The 23622-nt window shown below is 32.3% G+C and overlaps 4 protein-coding genes across 4 annotated transcripts; 2 read left to right on the forward strand and 2 right to left on the reverse strand.

The window, feature by feature from the left end:
* Positions 1–2207: 2207 nt before the first annotated feature.
* On the forward strand, positions 2208–4353 carry LOC126554511 (transcription factor Adf-1-like). Its single transcript, XM_050209580.1, has 2 exons — positions 2208–2352; positions 4106–4353. Exons 1-2 carry the CDS (start codon positions 2208–2210, stop codon positions 4351–4353), a joined length of 393 nt encoding a protein of 130 aa, XP_050065537.1.
* Positions 4354–5705: 1352 nt separating this feature from the next.
* LOC126554512 (uncharacterized) lies at positions 5706–10467 on the reverse strand. The gene is made up of 3 exons (XM_050209581.1): positions 9767–10467; positions 6322–9715; positions 5706–6227 (listed from the first exon to the last, which is right to left on the reverse strand). Exons 1-3 carry the CDS (start codon positions 10465–10467, stop codon positions 5706–5708), a joined length of 4617 nt encoding a protein of 1538 aa, XP_050065538.1.
* Positions 10468–11644: 1177 nt separating this feature from the next.
* Positions 11645–12535, reverse strand: LOC126554513 (uncharacterized). The gene has a single exon (XM_050209582.1). It carries the CDS (start codon positions 12533–12535, stop codon positions 11645–11647), a length of 891 nt encoding a protein of 296 aa, XP_050065539.1.
* A 3014-nt stretch (positions 12536–15549) lies between these two features.
* On the forward strand, positions 15550–18219 carry LOC126554514 (uncharacterized). Its single transcript, XM_050209583.1, has 3 exons — positions 15550–15709; positions 17364–17523; positions 17598–18219. Exons 1-3 carry the CDS (start codon positions 15550–15552, stop codon positions 18217–18219), a joined length of 942 nt encoding a protein of 313 aa, XP_050065540.1.
* Positions 18220–23622: the final 5403 nt, after the last annotated feature.

Here is a 23622-nt window from a genome sequence, read left to right on the forward strand (position 1 = left end):
TTATAAATTGGTACTTTATATTGAATAGTTAGGAAATGGTTCACCACAATAATAAAGTCCTTGTACTGTACGTCTATGCGTCGGGCCCGAGCGATTAGTAAAATGATAAGCAATTTACAATAATGTACACACAGCCTATTAATAAATATATTTGTATACTATTCACAACAACACATAGACATTTAAATGTTCAATGATAATATTCCTAATTTCATATTTCAGTCGACAGTCCCTTATCTTCATAGATACGAAAATAAGATAAATGATAAATTATTTACATCGACATGTTTTTGTATTTTTCATTTCACGAAAAACAATTTGACGACCGATATTTAAATTGTAATTGTGCCGACTCGATACAATCAAATTTGCCGAGTGGGGGGTGTGACATCCCCCTATAAACCCCCTAACTCCGGCCCTGCATAACTCAAAGCTGACACGTACAATTATACATTGTTGTGGCACGTGTTAACCTTGAATTTTGTACGAATATACTTTGTTACATTAAATTTCATTATATTATTTAATGTATATTATTATATGATAAATATAGCAAAGTTTTAGAATAGTTTTAGTCTAGATTCAAAGATTTTAATTGTTTGTGCAGCGAATTTAAAGAATTGCGTATACTTAATTCAGATTTAAATAATGCATATTGTGATTTTTCATAGTTAAGTTTAAGTTGTTTTTTTTCATTTTTTAATTTTTTAATTATTTGGTTTATTATTCTTATTGTTTTCTTTGTGTATCTTTTCTTCTTCGTCTGCATTGGTAAAATTTGTTTCACGTCGTTCATACATTTCTTCAATTTGTAGTTTGATGAACGTAGATGATTCCATTTTATTATTTTTATTTTTGAAACTGTAAATGGTAATATTTTATTCAATAATTAATATACAGTAGAAGCCTATTATTAGAAACGCGGATTATTGATACAATCACGTTATTGAAATAAAATATACCGGGACGGATCACCTGTATATTAGAACATTTAAAATAAATCGGATTATTGAAACAGTACATCGGTTATTTGAATCAATTAGACGAAGGTTAGTTAGTTGACATATACACCGGTTAGTTATCGGTTATCAGCACCGTGCAGATGAAATAGGTTTTGAGCAGCATTATTCATATGAAAATATGGTTATGGAGTAACCACATTTTACATGAATACAATCATACATAAATACATACATTTTTTTTTCATAGTAAAATCTAACAAATCGCTTATTAGAAACAATCGGTTAATTGACACATTTCACTTTGGTCCCAAAGTGTTTCTTTCTAATATTTATTTTTATTTATTTCTAATAAGCGGCTTCTACTGTACTTATGTAATTCAACGATAAATCACAGTTATCGAACGTGATCGGATTTGGTTTATACGAACGCTTTGTCGAACGATAATAATGGTAAACGATACGATATTATTTTCTTCCTTTATATGTTATATTCAACTAATATTATGTGATAAATTTTTACAACGCAGTTAAAATATTAATAAAGAATGTTGAACGCAAACATAGACACAAGTACCTACATAGTATTTTTTCAAACTTATGTGATTAAATGTATAATCACGTTCAACATTAATTGTATCTTTCACATTATAGATTTCAATGTTAATAATATAATCATATGAATTCATGGTTTTCATAAACATAATAAGTTTTAATAGTTGTCATTTCATTTTTTTTTTTACGATACATTATTTGAAATTTATACAACATTTTGTAGGTAGTAATTACAATATAATATCTTATAAGAATTATATATATACAATGTTCGTATAATTAAAGCGTAATAATAATAATAATAACCTTAAAAGCGTTTAAATATAATAGGGTTAGATAAATATGGTTTCGATTAAGAAAAAATAATAATAATAATAATAAATGTTATTTTAAACTGTGTATAGGTAATTGTTTATCGTTAAACGAATAGTAGCGATTTTACATTTTACAAGGCCTTCTACACACGGAGCTACTCATTTGAAACTAAATACTGACGCGAATCACTAACTAGTCCCCGTAGAGTCACTACCAATGTTATTCAATGGAACATAACAGACGGCGCTACTAGTTACTAACCAGTTACTAACGCGTTAGTGATAAGTTCCGAGTGATTCGACTGTCGAGTCACTTTTGAGTTTTCACACTAATATTTTGGTGCTCAACGAAGCTTTTTTTGTTTTACCTATTGCAAAAATGAACGAACAAAAAATTAATTTAAAGTTGGTGGAAGAAGTAGAAAAACATCCCGTTCTATATAACTTCACGCTTTCGGGATATTCCAGAAAGGATGAAACAGAAAAAGCTTGGAGTGAAGTAGGAAGATCAGTAAACATGTCAGGTAAATAATAATATGTAGTAATATAATTTTAAATTTAATAAGTACATTTAATTAAAAATAAATATACGTAGATTTTTAAACTATACGTCTATACATTATATTATTAGTTATTATTCTTAGGCCTTATTCCCGAAATTTTGTTAATATTATACTCGTAATCGGTGCACACCGGGCGACCGTCGCGATAGATTGTTATCGCATTATCGCAATGACAAAAATAGAAATTTCTGATGATCAGACTTTGATAAACATTATTAATGTGCCGACTGCATAGTGCCGATTTCCGTTTCTTCTTTCGTGTTGCGTTGTTCACTGTTGTAATTATTATTTTGGCTTATTTTGCAAAATAAAGATTTAAGCCTCCAAATTAAATTTAAATTTAAATTCAATCAAATCTCCGCTTATGCATTTTAGTTATAAATTATTTAAAAAGAAATAAACATATTTTACAACTGAAACTTATTTTTTTATTATGATTTTACAGTTTTTAATTATTTAAATATAGGCATACTATTGATCACAAATAGCTATATTATAGTTAAAATCTTAAAAAATGTATTTTATACTTCAAACTAGAAAATAATGATTAAAATGATTTAATAGGTATAATAATAGGTGTTAGATAATTTGTAGATAATAAGTGATTAAATAGTTAAACAATATTAGACAATATGAGACAAAAAAATAATTATTTTCAAAAACTAATTAATAGCATATTTCCATTGCCAAGGCAAAGATGCTTGAGGTGTAAGAAAATAGTTTGCTATATAATTTCTAAGAGCAGCTGCAGAAGAGGTTATGTTTATAGTCAAGTTTTGTGGGAAAGGTATTACGTCAATGTGGTTATTTGATTCACAACTTGTGGAATAAGTAGGTGTATACTGGAGTCCTTCTTTTTTTCGTACGTAGTTGTGAAGTATACAAGCTGCTTTTATGACCAAATTCACATTTTCTGGATCTCTGATACGAATAGGACCATTCAAAACAGCAAATTTTTCACATGCCATCCCAAACGTACACTCAATGGTTTTTCTCCCTCTGCTAAATCTAAAGGTACATATTCTTTTCACATTATCTAAAATTCTTTTTGGGTATGGTCTCATCACATATTTTAACAACGGAAATCCCTCATCGGCCACAAAGTAATAAGGAAACGGACTATCATTTTTATCGTATGTTAATGGTGTGAGAGGAGGGATATTAAGTCAGATATACTAACCATCGCTGTTTCTTCCGGGAAAACCCGTTTCGATAATACTGAATAACCCGTCAGCATCGCAACAAGCCATTAACACCATAGAATGATACGACTTGTAATTGAAATTAGAAGAACCACTATTTGGAAATTTTTCAATTCTTACATGTTTGCCATCGATGGCCCCTATACAGTTTGGGAGATTCCAGAGTGTTTCAAAACGTTTTGCTATTCTTTTCCACTGCTCTGTACCTGGTATTCGCATGAATGTTTTTTCCAACACTTCCCAAATCACTTTTACTGTTTCCGTCACAATTCCGCCAACTGTAGATTCTCCTCTACCAAAATAAACAGCAATTGACGCAAATGTCCCACCAGTACCCAAGTATCTGTAAAATGAAAGAAACAATATAAAAAGGTAGTCAAGTCGGTGTCACTCTGCTGTACAGTAGATTACAAGTGGGGGGATGTAGTAAATCGGGTTTTTATAAAAATAATAGTATAAAACTAGATTGTTATTACAAATTATGTATACTCTGAATGTTATCTTTTTTTTAGTATCTGAATGCAAAGATAAGTGGAAGAACCTTCGTGCTGTTTTTGTGCGCAACATAAAACCAGCACCAAGTGGTTCTGGAGCAAAACCAAAAAAAGCATATTATTTATTAGAAGCTATGCAGTTTACAGTTCCATATATTAAGGCGTTAGGTATGCCTTCTGGAAATCTTCCTAATCCCCCAGAACAGAAGGAAAGTTTTGAACAATCTGAAGAAATTGACTTTAACAACTCCGAACTTGACTCATAGCAATCTTCACCAATTCAACCACATCTTACGCCAACTTCGCCATTGCCTTCTACATCATTATACATACCTTTAACTACTGACATGCCCCAAAAGAATAATAATAACATTACTCTTATTAATTTGAGTCTTCACCATCATACGTGTCAAACAAAAAACGTGGATTAAAAAACGAAGTAGACAAAGCATTTCTAGAATATTTCCAGGCAAAAAAAAAGCCAGAACAGAGAACTCTTCAGTCAATGCTAACTAGGAACCAAAAGCAGAATCTTTAAAAATGTTTCTTCTTAGTATGGTACCTGATCTTTTGAAAATGTCAAATGAAGAAGTACGGCTGTTCAAGCGCAAATTACTTCAGATGGTTGATGACATTTTGTCAAACAATTCGGCATTCACACCTATTCGTTCATTCTCGTTTTCATCAACAACGCCTTCAACAGATCAACAATTTCTACTGATATCTCAGAATGAAAATGCTCATGAAACCTCTCAATCTAACACATTCCAAACTATAAACCAAAATAGTTCTGAAAAGTACTATGAAGTAGTTAATGAAGCCTTGTACGAAGTAAACCAACAGTAATAAATAAGTATAATATTTTGTTTTATGTTATTTTTAAAATTATTAAAATGTTTTCATATATAAGCAAAAAAAAACTGATATGTTTAATAATAGTAAACCAACAGTAATAATTAAGTATAATATTTTGTTTTATGTTCTTTTTAAAATTATTAAAATGTTTTCATATATAAGAAAAAAAAATTATGTTTATTGCTATAAAAATTTACTAATATGCTAATATTGCTAATGATATAGGTAAATGTTAATCATTTTAATAAAAGAGCCAAAATTTGCATTAAGTAGATAAAAAAGTAAGTTACTTACCTGAGTGTAATTAATATCCGTTCCTCGGCATTCACGCACTCTCTCATGTTTGTATCTCGCTTGTTTATGGCAGGGGAAATCAAGTTCACCAAATATAAGTAACTTTCTTTTGACATCCGATAAAAACATAAAAATTTAGTATCGGAAAGGTTCAATTCTCTTGCAGCAATGAATAATCGGTGATGAAAATTTTTTTCGAGGTATGGATGAACCCAAAACCTTCTATTTTATTGATTTCTTCTGTAATAGTAGTATGCTGTTATTACTTCTTCTTCACTAGAATCACTGTCAACATCCATGGTGTAGCAAAAATATGACGAAAAACGTCCTTCATCCATAGTCACTCAGAACAAACTACAGGTTTCGATCACGAGTTGGTATGTTATGAGTAGCCTCGTGTATGGATCTGAGTCACCAATGCGTTAGTAACCGATTAGTAATTTCAATCACAAAACAGTTTAGTTTTTTTTTAATAGCTCCGTGTGTAGAAGGCCAACGTATGATTACAAGTATTGCAACGAATGGTATACAATTCTCGAAATCCAAATAAAGATTCAAATGTAGGTCTACTACGGTCCATAAGTGCTTCTAAAAATTCTATACAATCTTGTTGCTGTTGCAGAGTATATAATATTGTCTCGTTGTCCAAATATTCTCTGATTGTTCGAGTATCACATAACCCACTGTTACTTGTATATTCGTGTAAGCTATGTTGAAGTGTTGGTCCAAGTTGATTATTGCGAATTTCATTTACAAGAGATTGGCAATTAAAAAGAACCTGTATGACAGAATTAGCATAACATGATACACCATCAATGTTAGTAAAGCCACAAAATATACTACTTGATGTTATGTCAACTTTATTCTTAATACTTGATATTTTTATTGTTTTTGGATTTTTTGACATAGTTGCATTATCACTTATTGTTTCTAATAATGAATCTGACCTTATGTTGCAATTTTCTGGAACTTTGAGAGTATTACTATTGACCTGAATAATTGAATATCATTAATTACGGTATTATAATCAACTATTTTGGTTGATTTAGTTTTAGTTTCTGGAACCAAAATAGTGTCACTATAACCTGTATAAACTCAATATCGTCCAACTTATTATTATTATTCAGGACCTTAGTTGATTTAATCGATTTTTTGGATTTTTCTACAGGAAATCCATCGATTGCAGGAACGTTTGGTTTAATAAAATTGTTTTTGACTTCTTCTTGTACAATTTGGTCATCAACAGTCTCAGAATATTTTTCTATTTCCTTGAAAGTATCTATGTCCATAACCAGAATAGGTCTGTGATCACTTATGAGGGACTCGTACACCAAAGCTGCAATGTCAACATTTGTAATGACATTGTCAATGGTTGTTCCGTGATCTGTAGTAATACCGTCAACCAATATTTTGTAATTGAAATGTTTTAATATTTGAACTAGTTGTTTTGGCGGTTTGTTGAAGTTTACATTGAAATCACCAATAAAGATAACATTGTTTTTGGTGGAAGCTACCGTTTCAATGAAATCACAAAGCTTCTGTACAGGAAAATTTGGCGATGAATATATCCCAATATAGGTAATATTTTCAATGATGATTTCAATTGCTTCTAAGTGTGTCTTTTTCTTTTGATCTTGAAGCAATGTTGTGCTGCAGATTATTTCTTTATGATTAATGGATTCTCCAACAAAACAAATTGAACCACTTTTACCATTTGCATGTATACTGTCTATTCTACAGCATTCAGTATGGTTCTTAATGGTATATGTGTCAGTTGATTTTGAACCAGTTTCTTGGAAGAACATTATTTTAGATTGTAAAAGAACGGTATCCGCATTAATATGAGCTTCATATTTTTTAAAAGACCTTATATTGTGTGACATGCAGGAGAGTGGCATGTTGTGTGTCACAATTCTAGAAAAGCGCGGAATAAGAGCACAACTTGGTGTCCTGAGTCTGCACATTTCATGTTCAACTTTTGCAGAAGGTTTTGGTGGCTTTGCAGGAAAGTAATCTATACGCAAACCTTGAGCAGAAGTTGCTCGACTACATCCTACATATAACATATTGCACTTCAAGAATTTTTGGGGTATATGAAATGCTACAGATTGATATGTGGCACCTTGACTTTTGTGTACCGTCATTGCCAAAGCTTCCACTAAGGGCAATTGCATTCTAGTTACTTTATGGTGTTCTACATTACCAAGTTGAAATTCTAATTTTATAATTTCAATTGGTGTCCACTTGCACATATCATCTGTGTGTTCGCCTTCGGGTTTTAGTTTGTTTTTTATCTTCTGTCTGGTTAGTGACCCCACATCTGACTCATCAAACTTGATCCAAACTCTTTTTGCAACTTCTTTACCTCCTGCAGTCTGTCCTTTGTTTATTTGCATGAGTTCTCCGATTGCACCGTTCACTATGCCGTCTTCGGTTGAAATGTTTGCTATCACCATGTATTTAGCTGTTTCTTTTAAAAGTAACCTTAAAGCTAAACCCATAGTCTTTTGTCGTGGCAGTTTCTTGGCAGATTCAATATCCGATCGTTTTGCAGACGTATCAATGGCTTCGGATATAAAACTAACTTGATTCATAGAGTTAAGCACTCTCCTGTTCATTTCGTCGACTTCGTTATTAGTAGCCCAAAGATGCATTACTTGAAGTTGAAAAGTAATGTCTAGGTGGGTTATAAGATTTTGAAAATATTTTACATCAGCTTCCTCCAACTGTCCTCTGGCCAACTTTGTTAACATCATTGCAAATTGTTTGTCATCTTTTTGGCGAATTATTTCAGTCAACTCATAAAACTTGAATGTTTCCCAAATAGATTTAATCGATAACATTTCTACAGCACTTGGAAATTTAGACAATATTTCTTCAAAACTATCGTACAATGGTGTTGCTAATACCGGTGCTAATTGAAAGAAATCGCCAAACACTATTACATTTATGTCCCCAAATGGTTTATTTATTCTTAATATAGACCTCAATCGTTGATCAATGTATCCCAGTGTTTTTATGCCAACCATGGAAATTTCATCAATTATCAAAAGTTTTACATTGGCAAACTGACAACGTAGTGTATTTGAAATATCTGAACTTAACTTTGGTAACAATCCGGCAATTTGATTCAATGGTAATTTGAATGCGGAATGAAGTGTTAATCCTTTTATTCCATATGCAGCTTTACCTGTTGGTGCTGTCAGCAATACGGGAGGAAGTGACAGATCATCTATATCTGGTCTAATATTTGCTATCCGAATTACAGATTGTGCTAATGCACGTATAAGCATTGACTTTCCAGCTCCCGCTGGTCCAGTGACAAATACCTTCATCGCAGGATGACCTTTTCCCCACAATAGACTTCTTATGACATTAGTTGTATGATATAAGAGTTGGCGTTGACCGTCATTTAGACATCCGATTAAGTCTTTAAACTGTTCATTGTCTATCAGGTGCACTATTATCTTACCATCATCTTTAGGTGAATCTACATCTGATGTATTGGTATTTTCAACATAATCTCCAACTTCGTTTATTAGTACATCGTCTGGTACCCAATCTTCATCGTCTACAAGCTGATTATTGTTACGGCCTTGTTCTCCTTCTATTTGAATTTCATTATCGTCTAATTGGGTTTCTTCTACTTTATTAAACTGTTGGTACAACTTTTTTATTTGATCAATGTTTGTTTCATACACTTGTTTACAGTTAATATCTAACAAATCAGTTTTTTCATCGCGCCATGGTAAAAATAACATAATATTTTCTCTGTAAAAGTCTTGTTCATTTTTATCCACATTAAACCTAACATACCGTATGATTTTTCTGATTTTACTTTTATGTATATACTTGTTTGGTTTTCCGATTAGAGTGGAGTCAATCGGATAAGTGGTATCAGGTTCATTATCAGTGTCAGAATCAGAACTGTTGTTAGCCGGTTTTTTTTTACCGCGAACTTCATAATTGGAGCCAAATTCTGCTAAAGTTACATCTTGAAGACTATGTGGTCTACATGAATAGTATTCATTGAGACCGTCAAAAAAAATGTCGTCAGATTTTGGATCCATTTCTCCTCTAACTGCCATTGGTTTCAACATTCGAGTTCTTTTATCAGGATGGCTAGTGTTTATAAATATATACCCAGTTGAAGTATTGCATTGCTTCATACCTAAGCAAGTATACACTGCTTCCTGTGCAGAGATTTCTTGACTCCCTGAAAAAGTTGACGCTATTTTTTTCAGTTGTTCTTTAACCGATAAATCAGTAGAAGACTTAAGATTTTCGACAATGTCTCTCATTAGTTTTGATATTCCACGTTGGCTTTTTCCAATATACTCGATTACATATCTAACACAAGAATAAACGTCCAATATGAACTGTATATCCATGTTAGATTGCCATAACGGAAATAATTTTTCTTTGAATCCAGAAATCATTCGTTGTTTTATTGTACGTTTTAGAAAAACTGTTGGCCGTCTGATAACAGTTCGAATAATGGATTTATATTCATTAACATCTTTAATTGACAATTTTTGTAAAATGTCTTCTAATGATGGATCTGAAGATGAATCACTGTCCTTGAAGTCCCTGAGGTATTGCAGAAGTTTTTCATATTGTAGGGTACGAATTTTTCTTATGATCGGATTACTTATGTCTTCTTTTAACGGAGTTAATATACAGGTTTCATCCATTGGCGGATATGGTATGTTGAAGCGACACTTTTTCATTTGTTTTTCTTTGTCAGTTCTGTAACAAGTGTGTGTATGGCTATGAGTATTTTTATGCAAATACTCATGGGCCGGACTGCCATCGTCTACCATACACGTAATGTATTTGTTGATAAGTGTTACACATGCACCAAAAGTTTCTGGTTTGGCTGGATCGAAAACAGGTGCATTGTCTAACCACAATAGCATGTGTACATGTGGACTGCCCCTATGTTGATATTCGACACGATAAAAGAAATGTTTCACACTGTGTTCTTTGAAAATAACATTTTTGGACTTGATCAATTTAAAAAGTGCTCTAAACCTATGATCAAAATAAGTAGCACAAACAACTGGGTCTTGTCGAATTAAATCTGATTTTTGTGCATAAGTTAGGACAGTATCATCAGACAACGTTTTGGAGTAACGCAGTTTATACAAAATCTTTAACAGATCAGTCCAAGTTGATTCACTAGGGCTAAATGTTAAGAATAATGTCGGTTGACCTTCTTGACGCACCATGGCAAAAACATTTTTTCTCAGCGCTGCAAGATATGAAGGTGAATTTTGTACGTTGTGTAACATTCGTTATCCTTGATCGTTATCTATCATTTTGTTTAGAACAGCTGGATTTGCTACGTCATTCGCAGTTGTGTTTCCTTTTTTGTTTTTTCGTAAAACAATTTGCACATTGCTTGCAATGAGTTTTTGAAGTAATACTTTGCATTTAAAAAACTAGTTAGATGAGTCCGATGCAAACCTTCGATCTACATTCAGCAGTTCAGACCTTACTACTTTTGAGTAATTTTTTAAAGGTAATTTATTTGTACGTGGATGCCCACCAAATAAATCAGGAAAAGCTTTTTCCTCTGCATGGTCATCAATAAGAATAGATAACGGTTTCATGCCTTCGCCTGGTGCAAAAGAAACAAAATCACAGTTTTCAATCATCGTGTCCATTGATCCCGGATTGATTGGTTCAATATTTGTGTCTTCATCGTCTGTTTCTTCACTTTCGTGATCCGAGCTGTTTTCTAAACTTTTTGTTGTTTCTGACACATGCACCAGCCAATTTTTGTCTATTACAGCATCTTTATATAGAGGTTTTTTAATCAAATCATTCAATGCTAATACTACTAATGATGGTCTGACATTTTGATAAAGATAATGCTGTTTAAAGCACCATTTTCTTTTTAATTTTACCTTCATCATCTTAACTGCAGCTAAATTTTCAGCACGCCTTGGCAAAATAGATGTAGTCTTAGTCAGATCTATTGGAACATTGATAACGTTACCTTTAATTTTCAGCTGTCCATCACTGCGAAGACATTTGAATATTTTCATAAACGGTAATCTAAGGGAAACCATTTGCTTTTCTATTTGATTTAATTGCATAACTGAAGACGGAACACTGTTTAACTCATAACCATTTCCTATGTACAACGGAGGAACTTTGGATTTTTTTATATGTGGAAGACAACTGGAACATATCGTCACAGTATTCTTGGCATCACTTGGAATTGACATCCCCAATCGACTGAAGATATCAGAGTTGCATTTATTGACACTGGATGGGAAACGTAATCTATGACACGAATAACATTTTTCTGATAAACCTTGAGACCTTTTCAAAATATATTCAGATATCAAAACATCTTCCTTCTGCCTGGTTTCATTTAATTTTTGCCGTTCTCGTTTTTTATAAGAAATTGAATTTGGTGTTTTTTTTTTTAGTAGATACATTTTGACATAGGCTACTATCTGATGGTAATCTTCGCTTTCTCATGTTTCGAACATTTTGAATTTGATGTGTTTTTTTGAAAACTGGATTTTCCATTCGTTTCAATCTGTTCTTCACACTGGCAACCTTGTTTGCATTTTTTATAACTGGATCTTGCAATCGTTTCAACATGCTCTTACGACTGGCGATCTGGTTGGCTTTTTTAACATCCGGATCTTGCAGTCGTTTCAACATGCTCTTACGACTGGCGATCTGGTTGGCTTTTTTAACATCCGGATCTTGCAGTCGTTTCAACATGCTCTTACGATTGGCGATCTGGTTTGCTTTTTTAACAACCGGATCTTGCAGTCGTTTCAACATGCTCTTACGACTGGCGATCTGGTTGGCTTTTTTAACATCCGGATCTTGCAGTCGTTTCAACATGCTCTTAAAACTGGCGATCTGGTTTGCTTTTTTAACAACCGGATCTTGCAGTCGTTTCAACATGCTCTTACGACTGGCGATCTGGTTGGCTTTTTTAACATCCGGATCTTGCAGTCGTTTCAACATGCTCTTACGACTGGCGATCTGGTTGGCTTTTTTAACATCCGGATCTTGCAGTCGTTTCAACATGCTCTTACGGCTGGCGATCTGATTAGCTTTCTTTAAAACTGGGTCTTTCAATCGTTTTATTGTACTTTTTAAATTTAACAATTTTCTTTGATTTGTAGCAACAATATCATCAGGCGCACGGCTTAATTGTTTTCTCAATTTATCCTTTTCAAGTTCTTGCAAATGAAGAACAATGTTTTCGCGTGATATTTTTATTGCTTCTTTTTTATTTTGTGTACGTTTACTCGGACGTCCCATTATATGAAAAAAAATATATATATAATAAGACAAAAATAAATAAATAAAAATAAACTTACAGCTAAAAAAAACCTTAATACTAAAAGTTTAAAAAAAAAAAAAAAAACAACAACAACTGCTACCTCTGTCAAACAAAAAAAAATATACAAAATTAACTGATAATTAGAGTATATAATATTATAAAATTTAACTTGAAAATTACCTTAACACAAGTCACAATCACAGAAATCCAATAAATGAATCGAGAAAAAACGAAAATGATCTAAAACAAAATTATGAATGTTACCAAAAAGAAATATATAATAAAACACCTGAATTTTAGTAGCACCGCTATTATAATATGATAGAGTGTAAGGACACAACCTTAACATATTTGACATTTACAATTCATATACAAATACATAATAGATTCCTAATTTATTCATTTTCCTTTATTAAATAAAAGTTATTTTTTTTTAAGAGGATGCTACCCGTGCATTTGTTGTCTCCGTCACACACACACCCGACATACCAAAATTTCGTTCACTAGTTTCAATAGTGGACTGTTAATTTTGATATTGGAGTAAATTGACCAATTATACAATTTTTATATAATAACATTATCTGTGTTTAAGCGTTGGCTTCTATTCTATAGTTTAATTTTCAAGCGGGATATGAGCATTTTTAATTTGTGATATTTCACTGCATACTTGCTCATAGTATGCTTGAAAAAATTGAAAAATCGTCAAAAGCACAGATCACGTTCTTACCTAAAAGTTTGATAATAGGTCAATTTAATCTAATATCAAAACTAACAGCACATTATTGAAACTAGTGAACGAAATTTTGCTATATCGGCTGTGTGTAAGACGGAGACAACAAATGCATGGGTAGCGTCCTCTTAATAAATAATAAATATATCTAATATTTTAAAAATTAGGTACAATTAAAATATTAAATAATATCTCCTACTCATAGTATCTAATAAGTAAATATGTAAAAAGGAACATAGAAAAAAACTTTAAAATTAATTATGTTTTGTTTACATTTCTTATGAATAAATCGTTCTTTAAACAAATTAATGTTATTTTACTACCAAGAAAAGTAATTAGAATATTGATTTAGTTAATGAATAATAAATTCAATAATATAATTTTGTAATTTATTGTTATTTTATTATGATAAAAAATGTGTTAATATTTTTTTCAAACATGACTTAATAAGACAAAAAACATAAACTGTTTTTTGTTATACACACGTTCTTATGTTTTTAATAAAAACTAGTATCATACTTTAGTATTATGAGTAATTGTTATAAATTCACTTAATTAATATAAGTTCATTACTCTCAAATATATTTTATCACTTCATTATTAACGGTATAAAAATTTTTAATTTAATTATTTTTATAGAAAACATGGATATAAATACATATTATGATATAATATAAGTTGTTAGACAACTATCAATCCCTCTATTTCAGATTTGTGACTTAACCAAGTTTACACTAACCTATTGATATACAAATTTAAGCCACATTCATATGACAATAATATTATCCATTCAATTAACCAGCAAAATTGACTGATCTAAATGTTTAATATAAATAATTATTACAGTAATATTCAATAATCAAACGCTAAATATTTTATGGAATCAAAAAAAAAAACGTTAAGAATCTAAAATTAAAGAGCTTTATTTATATTTAACTATTATAGGTATTTATTATTGTTTAACACGAAAATCATAATATACGAGTACTTTTTAATTGGTAATCAGTCAAAAAGTCTATGGAAAAAAAGTCCGAACACATGTTTAGTGTCGGACAAACAAAAAGTCCGAAAATACAAATTATTCTATTAAATTTTCATTTATAATTGTATAATTTATTATCCATTTTAATCAATTTTAATAGGTATTTTAATATACACATATTTATCTAGAATCTAGATCTATATAATTTTTGTTCTTTTATATAATAATCATGGTAATATTGATTATTGCTTGTAGGTACATAATATAATTTTATGGTAGCTAACATGTAGACATACAGCCACATATCATAGCGATAGATATATCTTAGAATTTAGATCCAGAGCCGGCCTTAGGGGGGAGCGAGGCCTAGGGCAAATTTTTTTAGTGTAAAGACTTTTTTTTTCTTATTTGTAATTCCGTAAACGGTAATTCTAATTTTTTAGTTGGTAAATTTTTGAGACCGTATCCACTCAATAATAATATGGTGCTCTTAGCATCAGAATCTTAATAATAATTAATATAATATGTAAAGGATATATGCCCCGACCTCTAGGGGTCAATCCAACAATTAAATACATGCGCGAACATTACACGACAACCAGACCAAACGCAACATAGAGCGCGTAATTGAACCACACCTTTCAACTGAGATAAATGTATTCAAATAATGCAAATTTCAACATGTTTTTCTCATATCAGCAAGCTATATAACATTAATATATCAATATATCGACTAGTAACACTTATTGGAACAGCAAAAGATTCACCATCACGAGCCAAAGTGCCAGGAAAACCGAAGTGCGCAATCGGTCATTCTAGACGTATGCCATTATCACATATAGGCATATAAGGGCGTCAAATGTGACAACACGGTACCTTCCAGTCTGCGGTATAGTCAAGCTATATGTATACGACGATATCTATTACGCTGAAAGACCCACTCCTGGCACCGTAGTCGGACGAATATTCCTGGCACCAATCAGTTGGAGTTAATATTCGTCCACTCGGAGTTAAGGTGTGATTCCTTAGGATGCGATTGTAGACGCGCGACTCGTGCGGCTGACGCAGTGCGACCGAAATTTCGGCCGCACGGTACTGGTTTGTCCATTTTCATATTGTTTAGTTTCCCTACACCGCCGTAGCCGCGCGCGACAATCGCATACGACTGACGACGCGCGACTGCGACCGCTCTGGAGGCAGTCAAAACGCATCAGCCGCGCGACTGATGACCACTCAACTTTTTTTTCGATATTGTACGTTTTGCAATTTTTTTTAAAAAAATGTCCTCGAAAATTTCATTTTCTTTGGAAGAAAACACGGTTTTAGCTGAATGTGTAAGTCAACATCCATGCTTGTTCGACTTAAAACACCCAGAATATAAAGACCTACAGGTGAGGGAAAATGTTTGGAAGGAGATATCATCTGTTTTAACAAAAAGTGGTAAGTGGTATTTTTTTTTTTTTGCTAAATCAATTTATAATATATTTGTTATAATATTATAAAATAGGTAAATTGATTAAATTGATTTAAGCAGTATAAAATAATAAATGTTTAATTAACATTAAAATAAAATAATAATAATCATTTAATATCAATTAGTGAATAAAATAATGTCATTAACATAACTCGTATTAAATATAATAATATGTACATTATAAAAAACATAAGTAAAAATTAGTTGTCTTTTTTTTGTGTTTGGTGGTCTTGCCATGGAACAGCTCCTTCTTCGCTATTGAAAAATTTTTTAAATTCATCTTACCAAAAATCCTTCAAAATTAGCATACCCACCTGATCGAACAAGAGCCATCATGTTTTGTGTAGGTGCAGTTTCATTATGGTCAAAATTATAATAATATTTAGAAGTATTTTCTATGTATCTACTCCTAAGTAGATTATGGAGGCAGCAAGCTGTTAGTACTAGGTGGTCAGTAGTTTCCGTTTTTAAAGCGATAGGAGTATAAAATACTCTAAATATTTGACTCAAGAGTCCAAAACTATTTTCCGCAGTTCTTCTTGCTCTAGACAAACGATAGTTAAAAATAGTTTTTTCGTAGTCTTTTCGAGCTTCTCCACGTGTGTATGGTCGCATCATATGTGTCTCCAGACGAAACGCTTCGTCCCCAACATGAACATATGGCAAAGTTTGACTCGAAGTAGGAAGTTTTTCATTTGGAGGAAGTAATTTCCCTGTTTAATTAACATATACAAACTTGATCTTGAAAATATCCCACTATCGCCTTCTTTACCATACGAACCAATATCGACGTAAATAAATTTACAGTTTGCATCAACTATAGCTAGTAAAACAATAGAAAAAAAGTCTTTGTAGTTGAAAAATAATGTACCACTCTTTCCTGGACAAAATATTCGTATATGTTTCCCATCGATTGAACCTACACAATTGGGAAAATTCCATTTTTCCCAAAAATCACGAGCAATTTGAATCAAATCTTCTTTCGATGGAGATTTTAATAATATACCAGGCAATCGTAAGCTTAAACTTTTTAAGACCAACTGTATAATACGAGTTATATAACTCTGAGATATTCGAAATGCAAATCCTAAAGATCGTAATGATTCTCCTGTAGCCATATATCTGTTAAAATTAAAACAATCCATTAATTATATAATTACAGAATATATAAATATGAAGTAGTATTGCCATAAGATTGTCTGATTTACATTTTTTCCATATTATTCTACGGTCTAAATTTAAATATAGGTACACAAATAAATACTTGATTTTATAAAATATGAATATACGATGTATATCATGTAGGAAATTCCTAAATACAATTCATTGTATGACAAAAATAAATAATTAATTTTATAAATAATATACCTAGTATTAGGTATTACACTCACTAATCGAACATAATGCATGAAAGACAAAAATAAATATGACATTTTACATTTTATATGGAAAGTTTTCTTGTCTTGACGATAAACAATGTATATAAATAATATATATAAAAGGAAATTAACGTAATAATAAATTATGGAATAAGACAATAAAAATGTGTGTTTTTTTTTTTTTTTACTCGCACTGGATATTAATTTAGTTTTTCATCGACATTTTTTGGTTGTCGTATAGTTGATGATTGCAAAAAGCGTTGGCGTAACATAAAAGATACGTACAATAGAAAAAAAAGAAGCAGAAATTTGGGTACTGGATCAGCTGCAAAAAATAAGCCCACCAAGTGGCAGCTCGCTGATATTTTATCTTTCCTTGACGTGGCAGCTTATGAAAGACCGTAAGATATTTTTTCACCGAGCTTATCTAGCTAGGTGCAAAGGATTGATAAATAATAAAAATTATTATTTACAGGAGTGTGTCTAACATATTATTAAATGAAGAAGATATAGACGAAGACGATCACACTGATGCTGCTAACGAAACAGAAATATTTAATGATAGTATGCTGAGTGAAAAAAACGTTGAGGAAAATGAACCACAGCCATCATCTTTGATGCTTGAACATGAAACCACCAAACAAAAACTGACCGCTGATTCAAAAACAAACAAAAAAGTGAAGCGAAGTGATGCCTTAATAGAAGTTTTAAACAAAAGAAGCCAAGAAAGGAACAAGTTGATGGAAGAACTGACAAAAATTGAAGACGACGATCCTATCGACGCCTTTTTTAAAAGTATGGCGTTAACAGTAAAACAATTTTCTCCAGACTTAAAAGTAAAAGCAAAATTGGATATATTACGTATTGTTAGTGAACTAGAGCTAAAAAATAATCATCAAAAAGATAATATGCCAGCTTCTCAAGTTCCAACTCGGCCTTCTACAAGTTATGAATTTCCAAAATCTGTGCATCTTTGTCCTCCAGAAAACCGATTTGAAAATTCCCTCGGTATAGGAGATTATTCCACATCAACATCATTAGATAGTGAATATACGGATCTATCCGGTGATTATTGGCCTCAATCATCAAATAATTGAGATTATACCAAACCAGTAATTTGTTTTTAATGTTGGTATTTTTAATATAATACAATAAGGTATTGTATTTGGATTTGTTTTGTTTATTTTATTATTTTGTATTGTTTTCGAAAATTTTTAAAAATTTAACTTTTGTTTAATTACATAAAAAAATGTTGTTTTTTGTTTATTTATTACATACATTAATATTTTTTGTTTTTATTTATTATTACAAGTTGTATGATGCGTTGTCATTAAAACATTATTTTTTTGTTTTGTATTTTTTAATTTTAATTATTTGTAGGAAATGTTATGAAGTGCATACATTTCCATAAATGTGATTATACATCATTTATATAACATGTTGTTTAAAAAAAAGGGTTTATTTCTGATGGAATAATAATTGAATCTTACCTTAATGTAATTGATAATTTTTCGGCTGGTGTAATGGGCTGTCTGACACGATTGCTAGGATTGGTTTTGATATCATCAACAATAATATTTAAAACATAATTAAATTGATCGTAACTCAATCGAAAAAATTCTCTAAATTTTTGTTCATCTTTAAACAAATGTTTTTCAATTAAAATGCTATAAAACCCTTCAATTTTTCTAGTGAGAAACAAATCGTGGGTTTTTTTTTCGTGTTATATATTTTAATGGCATGTTCGAGTATTGTTTCTTCTTCGTTGATCTCTTCTAAAAGAAGTAGTTTGATGAGCATTTTTTTTTTTTGACTTCGTAACATGTCTGGTTTTATAATAAAAAATATTTCACTAGTATGTATTACGTAGCACTTGTTAACTGATCACACGTGCTTGGACGAATGTTGGACTATCCGGCAGCCGAGCGTCTCGTGCGTCAACATTTGTATTGTAGGGAATCCGTCATTGAGCCGTGCGGCTGGTGCGGCCGAAATTTCGGTCGCACTGCGTCAGCCGCACGAGTCGCGCGTCTACAATCGCATCCTAAGGAATCACACCTTTAGTGGGTCCGACCAGTGAGCATAGTATACTGTTCGATACATATAGCAAGACACAATCGCCGCAACCAGCCGCCGCCACAACTAGCCGCAGCCGCCGCAACTAGCCGCAACCACTACTCACTGCCGCCGCAGCAACTAGCCGCCGCCGCAACCACTACTCACCGCCACCGCAGCAACTAGCCGCCGCCGCAGCAACAAGCCGCCACAGCAACTCGCCGTCGCCGCAACCACCACTCACCGCCGCTGCAACCAGTCGCAACAGACGCAACTATTATTGTCACCACTACCACAAGGCACTACTGTCATCCTTAGTTCTCATAACTGAAAATCCTCGTGAGTAATATTAGAAACCACCTATACTTTCATATTATATTCAAAACTATATTCAATTTATATTCAAATGTCATATTGTTATTATATTCAATTTATATTCATGTTTAATTATCTGTATTACTATATGATCATCTATATATGTTTTGTCGAAACAATAAATAAGTTAATGATTATAAATACTAAGCAAATGTCTCATAATAAAGTATAAAAAATCATTACAATTGGCGCCCAACAACGGGACTCGATATCAAAGACCACGAGATAAAGACGTCGTGTTTGTTTTGTTTTCGAGGGAATCAGTATCTACATCTTTAACATTTTAATCAATACAGATACCTAATTAATTTAATTATTCATCATGGGTCCTAAGAAGAAAGGAAACTACGAAGAAGAAATAATGGAACGAGTTGAAGATTTAATAAAAAGAAGATTAAAGAAAATAGAGGAAAAACAGATAAAGAAATCGAAAGTATAAAATTATACTGGGAAGAGATGCAAAGAAAGAAAACAGAAGAAACCGAAGAACAACATAAGAGAGAAATGAATATATTAGAAGAAAAGTATATTAAGAATATCCAACAAATGGAAGAAAGATACATAAATACATTCAGAAATTTAAACGAAATAAATCAACAAAGTAATGAAAATCAAAACATAATACACAGAAACCCAACATCAGAAATAGCGAAGCCGGTATTTTATGGTAATAATAGAGATCATCATCCAAAAGATTTTTTGAACAGACTAGAAGAATATTTTTCTATAAAACAAATAAGAGAAGAAGAAAAAATAATTATAACAGGGGACTGTCTTAAGGCAACCGCGTACAATTGGTTTTCGACTATCCGATTCCAAATTTACAGATATACAGAATTTAAGAAAATATTTATCGAAGAGTATTGGTCCAGAGAGATCCAAATGCAACTATGGAGTCAGTGCCTGAATATCCGGCAAATACAACACGACACTAACTATAGGGAACACTTTGCACATTGGGCAACTAAGCTAAGACATTTAGAGGTACCTAAACTATCGGAGGAGGAAATCGTCAGCAGTATTGCGGGACACTATCCCGGATACTTACGAGCAATACTGATATCATTACCTGAAAGATCTGAATTAATACAATGAAGATACTTGGAGCAGAAGAGCACAGAAGACCAACGTACCGGGACGAGAATGGAAGCCAAGGAGTACAACACAGAGATAATAATGGAAGTAACCGGCCACCACCACGTGAAAATAACGGCGGAAACAGGGCACCTAATGCACCTAACCGTAATTTTAATCCACATCCGAGAGAAGGAGGGAGGAACAATAACCAAAGATAAACAAATAATTGGAGAGAAAACCAGCAGATTAATCAAGTAACAATAAGAGAACCGGTCAATGAAGAAATACCACAAATAATTGAAAATTCAGAACATATAAATCATGCTGTAAATAGTATTCCAACCAATCACCAATCAGTCAGCCCATACGTCTCATGTAAAATCGAGGGCGAAGAAATACAATTATTAGTCGATACGGGTGCAACAATAAGCGTGTTAACCAAAGAAGTAATCGATTTAATAATAAAACGTAACCCCAGAATAGCAATACTACCAGTAAGTGGGATACGCATTAGCAACGCCGTGGGAAAACAAATATGTAAAGCATCCAGACAAATATTATGCGAATGTCAGATAGGAACCGAAACCGTACATGCAGGATTTGTACAAGTAGAAAACCTTAATGAAAAAGGAATCCTGGGTGCGGACATTCTACATCAATACCATGCACAAATAAACTTTGATAACAAAACTATACAATGGGACCTGGATAAAAATATACAAGTAACACCATTTGCTAATACAGCACCAAGAAAAGTGATAGAATCAGAACAAATTAAAAATATAGAAATTATTGAAGAATCGGTCGATGATATACCAGTATCACCACAAGAAGATCAGTTGACAGGACTCCTTCAGAGATATGACCATATATTTTCAACGGATCCAGGTCTAATAAAAGAATATCAATGTCAAATACAAGTTACACCAGGAGAACCGATACACCAAAGACCATATCCTATACCTATGTCCAAAATTAAAAAGATGGACGAAGAGATTCAGAGGATGGTCAAGCTAGGAATCATAGAAAAATCTGCATCACCCTGGTCATCACCCATTGTTGGCGTAGAAAAGAAAAATGGTGATGTCCGAATATGTCTAGACGCGCGGAAAATAAATAAAAGAATAATTCCTGATAGAGAAAGTCCTATGAACATAGACGAAATACTACTGAAATTTCAAGGAGCGAAATATCTGAGTTCTATTGACCTCACGGCCGGGTATTGGCAATGTCCGTTGAAACCAGAATGTAGGGAGATAACAGCATTTCTATACAAAGTGCGAAATTTCCAATTTAAGGTTCTACCTTTCGGATTAATTAACTCGGTAGCTGAATTTCAAAAAATGTTAGATAAAGTATTAGGTACAGAAGTATTACAGTTTACAGCCATCTATGTGGATGACCTGCACATTATGTCGAAAACATATGAAGAACATATACAACACCTAGAATTAATATTCCAAAGATTGGAAACATTCAATGTAACTATTAATAAAAGTAAATCGTATTTTTTACGAAACCAAATTATATTTTTAGGACATGTTATATCAGAGAAAGGTATATCCATGGATCCGGATAAAATACAAGCTATACAGAACTTTCAACCACCAAAAAATCGGAAACAAGTTCAATCCTTTTTAGGCTTCATAAATTTCTATCGCAGATATATTAGAGATATGTCCAAATACACTTCTGTCCTCAACCAACTGATCAAGAAAAATGTAATGTGGACATGGGGACCAGAACAAAACCAAACCTTCGAAGAAATTAAGAAAATTTTTTTAGAAGATATCATAATTGAATATCCAGATTTCAATGAAGACTTTTACATATCAACGGATGCATCTAATACACATATCGGGGCAGAATTATACCAAACAGATAAAGAAGGCCGACACAGAACATTGGGATTCACCAGCAGAACCTTAAACACTGCCGAACGGAGGTATTTTACAACAGAATTAGAATTATTAGCCATTGTTTACGCTTGTAAAAAATACCGCAATTACATCTTAGGATATAAAGTACATATCTTAACAGATCACAAAGCACTTACTTTCTTACAAAGTTGTCAACTACTAAATGCCAGATTGACCAGATGGTCAATAAAATTACAGGAGTTCGATTTAAATATTCAACACATATCCGGCAAGGAAAACATAGGGGCCGATATGCTTACTAGGTACCCACAATCACCTGAAGAATCCGAAAGGAAGGGATATCAAGAAATATGTATTAACAAACTAATGCTGGACAATTACAGCCGCACAGTAGTACAGCAATTTCAGAATATCGAGACGTTGCAACAACAGGATGAAAAGTTACACAGAATCATGCAACAAATTAAAGCAGGAAAATATCCACACTACAAAATATACCACAATCTATTATTCTACGTCGACAAAACAGGAAAATACCGAGTGATGATACCAAATGTTATGACTACCAATATTATACAAGAAACACACGAACAATATGGTCATTTCGGAGCTAGTAAAATATATCACTTATTACGATTTAATTATCAATTTTCACACATGTACAAAACAATAAAAAAAATCATTAGCCGATGTGATATATGTCAAAAGAGTAAAATAACGAACCAACTATTAAGAGGGCCCATTATTAGCAACATACCGGAGCGGCCTAAGCAAATGGTGTCTTTGGACCTTATGGGACCATTACCTAGGGGACAGTTAGGAGTAAAATATATATTAGCATTGGTAGATATATTCTCCAAACACATTAAAATATACGCTATTAGAAGAGCTACAACTAATATAATATTAAACAAGATAAAGAATGAATATATACCAGAATGTGGCAATATAGAAAGCATCCTCACCGACAACGTACACACAATTCCAAAACAAGAAATGGCAACAAGAATTGACAAAGTTGAGGATAAAACACCAGTATACTACCACATATCATCCCGAAAGTAATCCTATCGAGCGCTATAATAGGAAATCGGACGAATACTAAGAACATAC

This window comes from Aphis gossypii, unplaced genomic scaffold, assembly GCF_020184175.1.
Source record: "Aphis gossypii isolate Hap1 unplaced genomic scaffold, ASM2018417v2 Contig00531, whole genome shotgun sequence".
NCBI lineage: Eukaryota > Metazoa > Arthropoda > Insecta > Hemiptera > Aphididae > Aphis > Aphis gossypii.

Bases quoted from the DNA above. Each gene is read 5' to 3' on its own strand.
- LOC126554511 (XM_050209580.1), top strand. From the start codon at position 2,208: ATGAACGAACAAAAAATTAATTTAAAGTTGGTGGAAGAAGTAGAAAAA. The intron at 2,353-4,105 runs GTAAATAATAAT...TCTTTTTTTTAG, and splicing joins AAGATCAGTAAACATGTCAG to TATCTGAATGCAAAGATAAG.
- LOC126554514 (XM_050209583.1), top strand. From the start codon at position 15,550: ATGTCCTCGAAAATTTCATTTTCTTTGGAAGAAAACACGGTTTTAGCT. The intron at 15,710-17,363 runs GTAAGTGGTATT...GTTGTCGTATAG, and splicing joins ATCTGTTTTAACAAAAAGTG to TTGATGATTGCAAAAAGCGT. The intron at 17,524-17,597 runs GTAAGATATTTT...TATTATTTACAG, and splicing joins GTGGCAGCTTATGAAAGACC to GAGTGTGTCTAACATATTAT.
- LOC126554512 (XM_050209581.1), bottom strand. From the start codon at position 10,467: ATGGTGCGTCAAGAAGGTCAACCGACATTATTCTTAACATTTAGCCCT. The intron at 9,716-9,766 runs GTCAATTAAAGA...AACTGTTATCAG, and splicing joins GAAGACATTTTACAAAAATT to ACGGCCAACAGTTTTTCTAA. The intron at 6,228-6,321 runs GTTATAGTGACA...TCAATTATTCAG, and splicing joins ACGATATTGAGTTTATACAG to GTCAATAGTAATACTCTCAA.
- LOC126554513 (XM_050209582.1), bottom strand. From the start codon at position 12,535: ATGGGACGTCCGAGTAAACGTACACAAAATAAAAAAGAAGCAATAAAA.